This window comes from Phaenicophaeus curvirostris, chromosome 16 (assembly GCF_032191515.1).
Source record: "Phaenicophaeus curvirostris isolate KB17595 chromosome 16, BPBGC_Pcur_1.0, whole genome shotgun sequence".
NCBI lineage: Eukaryota > Metazoa > Chordata > Aves > Cuculiformes > Cuculidae > Phaenicophaeus > Phaenicophaeus curvirostris.
This window is the reverse complement of record NC_091407.1, coordinates 264,086-273,283: the sequence shown is the minus strand read 5'-3', so window position 1 is coordinate 273,283 and position 9,198 is coordinate 264,086. Positions and strand designations below refer to the sequence as shown.

At 34.3% G+C, this 9,198-nt stretch overlaps 1 protein-coding gene across 1 annotated transcript in view; it reads right to left on the bottom strand.

Moving 5' to 3' along the window:
- Positions 1-419: 419 nt before the first annotated feature.
- The window catches only part of PARN (poly(A)-specific ribonuclease), a 53,152-nt gene continuing 44,373 nt past the window's right edge, over positions 420-9,198 (bottom strand). Inside the window, exons 23-24 of the mRNA XM_069869728.1 lie at positions 2,477-2,670; positions 420-1,334 (exon numbers count right to left, since the gene is read on the bottom strand). Of these exons, the coding sequence (XP_069725829.1) occupies positions 1,282-1,334; positions 2,477-2,670 (247 nt within the window). The 3' untranslated portion in view covers positions 420-1,281. The remainder of the gene's footprint in view (positions 1,335-2,476; positions 2,671-9,198) is intronic.

Sequence of the window (9,198 nt, the reverse complement as noted above, 5' to 3'; positions counted from 1 at the left end):
AAAACCCCACCAATTCTGGCATCCCTTCCTTAAAACCGGTTACTGCATTGTTTAAACGATGGTGGTTCCCACTCCAACATAAATACAATCTGATGAAGCCTTCTTAATATTACACTCTTCTGCAGCAATTGTTTTAAACTCACCGATTTGCAGAACTCTTCTTTTTTTACCCCACCTCCAAGGAAAATGCATAGTTATTTAAATATTAGGACAACAGGCTTGTTTTTCTTGATTACATTTCACATATACCTTGAAAGTAGTCCATAGACTGCTACTACTCCAAAAAGGTCTGCTAATCACAGACTGACAAAACCCCTGCTACATAATTAAGAAAAAGGAAGTGTTAACTAAAAACATTTCAGAAGGTCATAAATAAAAGCAAACCAGTTCCTAAGAAAATGTCTTTAATTTTCATTTTATGGAAATACATCATTTGGTTTTATTTCCATGATACAAAAATGTTAAATATCAAACATTTTCTGAAATCTACCAATGCAGATCTTTTTTAAACAAATAAAGGGCTGATGCTGTTAGTAGGTTCGTCATGGGTACCAAAGAACACTTTTACAAAAGCCCCACAAGCTGGGGAAGGAGAAGGGAAGAAACAGATCAAGACTTAAGAGTGAAAGCAACAAGAAATGTGAAAAAAAAGGAAAACGACCTCCCACTTGGAAATTCTTGTTTGAGAAACTTTTAAATTACAGTTTTTTGAAAGGATAAGTTAATGTGTAAGGTTGGCATTTAGATGAATACTGGCTGCACAGGGAGTAGGGGGGTAGAGAATGGTAAAGTAGAAAAGATTTCCAGATAAAGTAAATGGTAGAAACCAATACACAAAACTGCAGTTCTACCTGTTTCAAGAATGCTGACTGGGTACTAACATTGCCTGAAAAAATAGCTAAATATTAGGAGGTTTGTGGTAACTCCCCTCAAGCACAGGAAACAGCCTAGCATGACATTAGAGTGCCAGTTCTTTTTGTACATCTCATAGCCAGCATGCCAAAAGTAGGTGACCAAAATATATTTAGTCTTGTTTCTTAAATCTAACATCATTTACGACAGCAAGGATTTCACATTATCAACAATAAGTCATATACTAGTTAATACACTCACAAATAAAATTGACAGTGATTGTTCAATAAACAGTTTAAAATAATTAAACTGATTTTCAGGACACATACTGCTTTGTTAACACCAGTTTATTTAAATAAAGTATGGCTTTCAAGAGGTGTGTTCTCACAACTGCTTTCAACCAATTCCACTCATTAAGGAAGTTGTTTCCTACCACGTTTCAGGGACTTCAAAAATTCCAGTGGAAGTAGTTGTGAGGCTCCCTAAAAGAGAATCACAGAACAATATATTAAATATACGATACACAAACACTGAAAGGAATAAAAATCTTTTCATTCTTTCAAAGCATACAAAGACATTTTTCTCCTCTAGAGTGAGGAGAAATAAATATATTAGTGGCAAGTCAATGGCTACACAGAGGAAACCAAGGCATTTAAAAGAAAAAATAAAGGAGGAAAAAAAATGTTCATGTCAAGTTTCTTAACCAATTGGTAAATATAATATTTTGCAATTAATTACTGTTTTTAATACAATTAATTTTGGTTTTGCAATAACTGGGATGATAAAGTTAAATGATAACTATTTTCTTGAGTGTGCTTGCAATTACTCTTGTTTAAGGCAGTTAAGACAGTGAAGAATTTTTCCAGCCCCAATTATTTGGTGAATAACAGATAAATCACACTAATACCAATAATGTGAATTTACATAATGCCAAATATAGAGCATGAATTTTATACTTGGAATTGCAGTAGACAGTCTTATTTTGCATATGCTTGCATGGCCCAACTGCCCTATTGAACTACAAGAAGACAGCAATTTCCAAGCACAGCTTTTGAGTTAGCTAAGACAATCTTTACTCTACCAAATCAGGAGAAAGGATGCTTGGTATGCAATACCACTTACTGGATAAATGTGTCTAAAGCAGATACTGAAATGAAGTTTCAACTATGAACATCTGAATATACTTTAATACAGGCAGTGCACCAGATGACCAATAATTAAGATATGGCTAAATTTTTTTAATATAGTCTAATCAATTTCTGCAAAAAATTACTAACAGAAGCTGAAATTATTTCAAGGAAGAAAGTAAGCAAGTAAGATGTCAACTACATCCTGCTTCCTTTGGTTGTTCTCAGGTGACGTCTACTTGGTTTGTTTGTGAGGGTTTTTTTTGGTGTTTTGAATTTGTGTTTTTATGGTTTTTTTTTTGTTTTTACAGTTTTTGTATGATGCAATCTTCAGTTTAAATAAAATATTGCTAAATAACTTATGACAGTGGCTAATTGTGTTACGCACACAGACGTCCAGGAAAATTAAGACATTTAAGAAAACAACTTTTGTTCTGTTCAGGCCTAGGGTAGTTCCAAAGATAACAGAAAGCAATGTGCATGAACATTGCACTTACCTGCTGGAACATGTTCTGTCTTAATCTTTTTAAACTTTTTGGCTCTCTTCTTACAATCTGGAAGCAACTCTGCACATGAGTCTGTCTGATCATATTCTGGATCTTGGCCTTCTCCCTCCTCCATATCATCAGAAGGAGTTTCTTCCTGAATAGGACTCATACTTCTCTTTCCCAGTGTACTGGTACCTGTAAAACTGGAACACAGGAGAAACATGATTATGAACAAGTCAAATATAACTATTACATAGGTACTTGCTGTTGTACATCTAAATGCTTATGAAAGTAACAAAATGAACTGTACTAACTGGCGTACCATGAAGTTATAAAATCTGAAAGATCTGACTTAACTATAAAATTCCACAAATCAGCTATCTAATCCAATCTTTCATAGATGAAGGTATTCATTCTTTGTACTACATATGTCTCAGGCCTAACTGCTATTCTGATGAGATCGTTCAACTCAAATGTAATTAAAGCTGTTCTCTATACCTGTTTTAGTTTCTATTCTCTTAGTTATGGAAGCTCTTGTAAAGTGTTCTCAGTCGACACTAAGGTATATACAACTTCTAAGCCTCAAACACACATCTTGATATTGAAGGATTCTACATGCTAACTTCATCCTCTCTCCGGGAACTATACGCAGTTTTAAAAGATGGGTTGGAACTGGTTGATCTTTTAAGGTTCCCTTCCAACCCAAACCATTCTACAATCCTATGAAAGATACATAAAAACATCAAGCTCCATATAATAAACTTTAAATCAGGCCTTAAAGTGAAAGGTTCTACCATCCAACAAGCTGGTAAACAAAAAGCACAAAAAATGCACACTCATTTCATAGGTACGATTTGAATGAAGCCTAATACAGTACTGAAGACGAACTCAGAGCTCCATTTCATTCAGCAGACATCTACATAACTGCATAGATTTTCGGTTGGCTGTTAAGTTTCCTTGAAAAACAAATGACAGTATTCAAATCCAACTGGCATAAGTATAAGACAGAATGCAGTAGCAAAGGGAAAAACTAAAAAAAAAAAAAAAAGTTCCCATTACAAACTTGTAGATATGTGAGTATCAGAATAATCGATTAAAAATTAAGTAGTTTTAGACTTGCAAACCTTTATTTTTTCGTTAAGAACTACAGAAAATGGCTGTATGCATCCAAACCATGTTTTCTTCTTTAAAAATTAATACTGGAGTTATAGAACAAAGCTTTACAAGCAATTTTATTTTTTCTTTCTAATCAATAATAGCAGCGAATTATGGTACTTCAATAAGGTTTCAGCTGAACGACTGTTAAACTTGGCTGTACCATTTTGGCTTTGAAATGGAATTTTTTTCATCTGAACATTCTGCAATTTAAAACAGACTCTGAGATGTCCAAAGGCAATAAACAAACATAAAACATATGATTATGCCTCATGCTCTTACTTCCACTTTAGAAGCACAAACTCCATTTGCTTTGATGAATAGCTGGCTTTTCTTTCCTCCAAACATTCACACACAGAAGGCCTCCTTGCGTGATTTCTTACAAATCATCATTTCAAGTCATACCACAACGACCACCAATAAAAATATTCAAGCCAAAAAGCTGGACAGAACTGTTTATCTTGTATACACCTTTCAGTATTGTAAAATGGATGAAAATTATGTTTAGAAAGAAAAAATGGCTAGCGAAAAAGGAACATTTAGAAAATCAAGAAATATTACTTTTTTTTTTAAATATTGTTTAGAAAAGTGCATAAGAATTCTACTTCTGGGAAGGTGTTCTGAAAAAATACAAAAAGAACAACAACTCGGGAGCCATGAATTATGATCCCAGGATTTCTTAGACATATTAGGAGCAGCTGGCTCTTAGAAGGGAACTTGCATTCACTGTAGGAAGAAGCTCCCATTTTGAAAGGTCTTATGGCTGAATTTTTTTTTCAATTTCAATTTTTAATAAGTTACTGCAAATAAAGAGAATCAAGTTCCTGACCATGAGTGCACATTTAGCTGTGCAAAGTACAAAACAAAACCTAATTTTAACTATCATGTTTTGCCTGCAGATACACTAAGAGGGATGGGGGGAAATGCCAAAAAAAAGGCAGCAGGAATCAAGAACTGCTGACTCCTTGTTTTCTCCCTAAGCGTAATTTTATTCTACATTCGTCCATTGATTTCATGGATTGTACATGGCTAAGAGTTGATTATTTTTTTTGAATCTTATTCTTCTTTGACCTAAAATACAATATTGACCACATTATTTATTCACTTAGCAATAGTAGCGAATTAGTATGGTTGCATATACAAGTTAGAGCACTAGTCGGAGCAAAGTTCACTTTTCTAATTATATCAGCTATTTTGGAATATGTCCACATTTCTGCCTCAATTTCCTTATTCAGTCGAGAAACAAATAAACAAAGTGTAAGAACAAAACAAATAGCTAACAGTAATTTTTCAATTCAGATATAATTGTTTAGGATCCTCAGCTCTTGGAAAGAGAGACTTGCATCATCCATTAACAAACGTTGCACTTGGGTTTCAAAACACACGTGCATGACAGTTATCCAGGCAATACCTTTTATAAAATATATTATTTAAGGAGATTCTGAAATTTCTTCTGTATATTAAAATGGATATTGTTTGCATTTTTTAAATGAAATTACTAGTTGGTGCTTGAGGGGGATGGGACCGGGGCTGCCAGAAAGACCAAAACCACAAGAAAAGCCCATTATACAATGCCAGTTGGCAAATTCTACTTGGTGAACACAAAACCAGCTTTCACATCAGTTAGTGATGAGGCAGGTGTGGTTCCAAGCGGCTCCAATGACGATGGTTTCCACTAGTCCTTCCTCCACCTCTCCCTTCTGTTGACCTATTTTAATGCCAGCCCACAGACAAACCTGATGAGGACAAACACCACTGGAGGAAGGTGGTAAAAACAGAAAATCTAGATTTTATTCTCAATTTCTATTCCTATTAATTGTAATCCTAATCAACAAGAATACAGTGTTTTTAATAAACTCCAGCAGTATGACTAGCAACATTATTACTAGATTAATTAATAGGATGTGGAGGACTTTTATACCACTCTACTATCAGAAAGAAAATGGACTCCACCTGACTAAACTGCCCATGAACTTTGCAGTGTTATGTCAGCTACTAAATAGCAGCAATCCAACTAGCATTATGGCTACTTATTTTGAAAAAAATCAGCAAATAGATGGGAGTTAAAAGGTAGGAAAACAATTACAATGATGTAACATTAAACCTGTTGTGTTTTGGAAAAGCATGTCCTACTTTTAAAAGGATCACATTTTTCCATACCAAAAGAGCATCTTGAATTGACCTGGATATATACAGACCTCCAGCTTCAAGTGAATCTCATTTAAACAAAAACATGAACCCTGGGTTTTGTTACCACTTTGAATAACATTGGGAAGGTTGGGGGGCAATTACTGATCTATAAAAACCTGTCATTTCTCTTGAAAAATTAGAATACTATAATAATTTGCTTGTAATATTTATTATCCATATCGTTAATGACTCAGCTTTTCCCAATTCTTATCCTTTATTTAGTAATAAACCACTATGAACAACCATTTCTGTAAAAAGCAAGAGAACCGTCAGTAGAAATACACGAACGTTGCAAAAAGGAGACAAACTATCTTCAGCAAAATAAAGACATTCGAGGAAGTGGTGCTGCAAACAGAAGCCTGACTTGACAAAAGATGCAACAGTCCTGGTTTTAACTATAAAACATGTAAAGCAAAATGACATTTCCCTGTATTTCAGACTGGTCTAAGTCTTTTGGCTTTAGTCTTACCTTATTTTACTCATTCCTAGATGATGATCAGGAAAATAAGAATAAGTAACTACAAGTAGAACAGGATATCTAGTTTTACATAGGAAATAGCCTATTTGATTTTTTGTGCTATTGTTTAACGCTATTTTGCTAAGGAAAAGATCTTAATCCATACATTTAACAGTAATGGCAGAGCTGGCAGGCAGTTATGCGCTAAGCACAACCTAGCTGGTACTGTATAGTAGACAGGAGGCCATGATCCATCCATTTTCAAAGTGTATTCTGAACAGTAAACGGCTTTAGAGAAGGAGATGTTATTAACGACTTGGAAGTTTTGTGAAATGCATCAGTTGTTCCCTACTTCTCTGTCTGACATTATTAATCAGGCATATTTCCATTAAAATAAATTTTGATATCTAACAGTAGTAAAAAATTATACGTAAGGAGTATATGTTAATCATAACTGCTGTTACATTATGACTGCTACTAATTCTATTACATTATATTTTCTGAAGAGTAATTCCTCTATAATACGGGACTCTAGTTTTTGTATTAAGACAGGAATTAAAGAACGTTTGTAATATACTTATCAATCTGGCAATTGAAGACAAAAGTTCCTTACAAGAAATACCAAAGTACTTCATTACTAAATGAAAAAGTAGCCAGGAATATTGTCATCATGGAGAGGAACAGCTATTCTGCAGCTGTGCTCCCTGGCAGAAATTGATACAGTAAGCATATGAAATAATAAATAAATAAAGGATGTAGTAGCATGAAGCTATTAAAAGAGATCAGCTGCTAGATACATTACAGAGTGCTCGACAGTCTATGATTCAAACTAATCTGGACAAACATATACACAAATACTACAATATGGATTTGTCCTGATTGTCTCATAGAAATATTTATGCTATATCTACTATATATTATGTTAAAATGGTCATATATAAAAATTATAAACAAATATTTGGTATATTTTTTTGTCTGGAGACAAATGGAAAACATTCATCCTGAGTGAACTGAAAAACTACAAGGTTTGCAGTTCGATGTTCTACTTTACCAGATTACTCTTAAGAGGAAACATTTACAAAAGAGTAGTTGACAGGAGAACACAACCTAATTAGGAACAAACACAAATAAAATTAAGAAAAACATGCCAAAAGACCTGCATGAAAAGGAGTTCTGGGCAGAACCAAATAATCTTTATAAATGGAATAATGGGCAAACCAAAATTCATCTAACATGAATTACAAAAGAAGTTCTGTCAACAAAATAAAGGCCACTGTCCAAAGCTATCAAAGTGTTGATCATTCAAAAACAAGTTTGCCTCTTGTGGAATTTCACAACATTAGAAAAAACAGATTAAAAATTCTCAAGGAGATTAAACGCTTAGGCATACAACTCACTGCGGTGTATCAGAACTTTAAGGAAAGAATTCACTGAAAATTTTATTCAGCAGTTTTCAAAATAACACATTTGCAGTAGTCCTCACACTTCTTTGCGAGATAACATCTAATCAGCATTTGCATTTACTGCTTTTCAAAGTATATGTTAAAAGAATAAGTAGTCCATTGTTCAAACCATAAGCTGCCATCTTAGTGCCTGTCTAGAATCTGAGACACCCCAAAAACGAATATTCATTGAGGAGAGAATTCCTCTAGTAGCAATAAAACTTTTTTTGTGCTAGACTCAAGATGTGATAAATATTTGCAGATTATTGAATACAGACTTAATTATGGACCTAAGCCTTAGCCACATGTAAACTAGTGCCAGGACAATCCTTAGAGCTCCTCATCTCTTCATGTCATGTACTCCCTAGTTTTCCTAAATGCAATAGTTCAATTAAACTAACTTCATTTGATATGTCTTTTATCACCAGGTTCCCCATGTGTTTCTTAAGGATCATGCATGTCTCTAACATATTTAGAATTCCCACCATGACAAAAGCCATGAAAATTTGACAGCTAACCAAAATACACACCTACATTTAATTTGGCAAAGTAGGCAAATCATAAGCTTATGTGAGATGAACAGAACGAGTTCAGTATACTTGTTACATGACTGATAACATTTGCAGGAAGGTATAATGAGAGCTAGAACTTTGGACAGCATTCCCAAGAAAGATAAAGTAGAAAGAACTCAGTGTTGGTTTTACAAACACCTCATTTGGTCTGCCTAACCAGGAAAAAAAAAAAACCCAAACCAAAACACAAATAAACAACAGAAAACCCAAAACACCACCTTATAGAAGTGTGATCTCTGCTGAAACTAATTTTTATAGAGATTGATAGAATCACGTGGGGTGGTAGTGGAGGGAGGGGGGAAGAATAGCAAATTTAATATAATTGTAAAATTAACCTATCAACACTAAAAGACCCTTTCCATTCACAGCTACACAGTTCCCTGAGAAAGTAGCCTCCTGTTAACATTACATCCAAAACCTGTCATTAATATGAAAGAGTAAAAACCGAACAAGAAACACACACAAACTTACTGTACCAGGATCAAAACCAGCATCTCCTCACTAAATTTTGTCCTTAAATGATGAACTAAAACCCTTTTCAAGTTTTACTCTGAAAGCTTAATACCATGCAAGTATCATCATTTGTCTTCCAGTTTCTGAAGCATAAAGACGATTTCATCAGGACTGCTCGAGATGGTAATTTATACTGTTCCCTGGGGCAGCACCATCGAAAAACCAAAGACAGCCCTTACAAGGGTATAAGATGACAGCTCAGCTTCCAGATGACACAAGCCATTCAGAAGAGTCAAATGAATAAATAAAACAGTTATTATTTTGGTTATAAGAAATGGTGCTGCTACTTCAAGCTCAGAAACTATAATCTGACCTGCCCTCAAGACTCTGATATTTTAAAAATTTGTCTAATCACATTTGTGACCAAATACCCACTGCTCCTTTACTTAGAACAGCCAATGT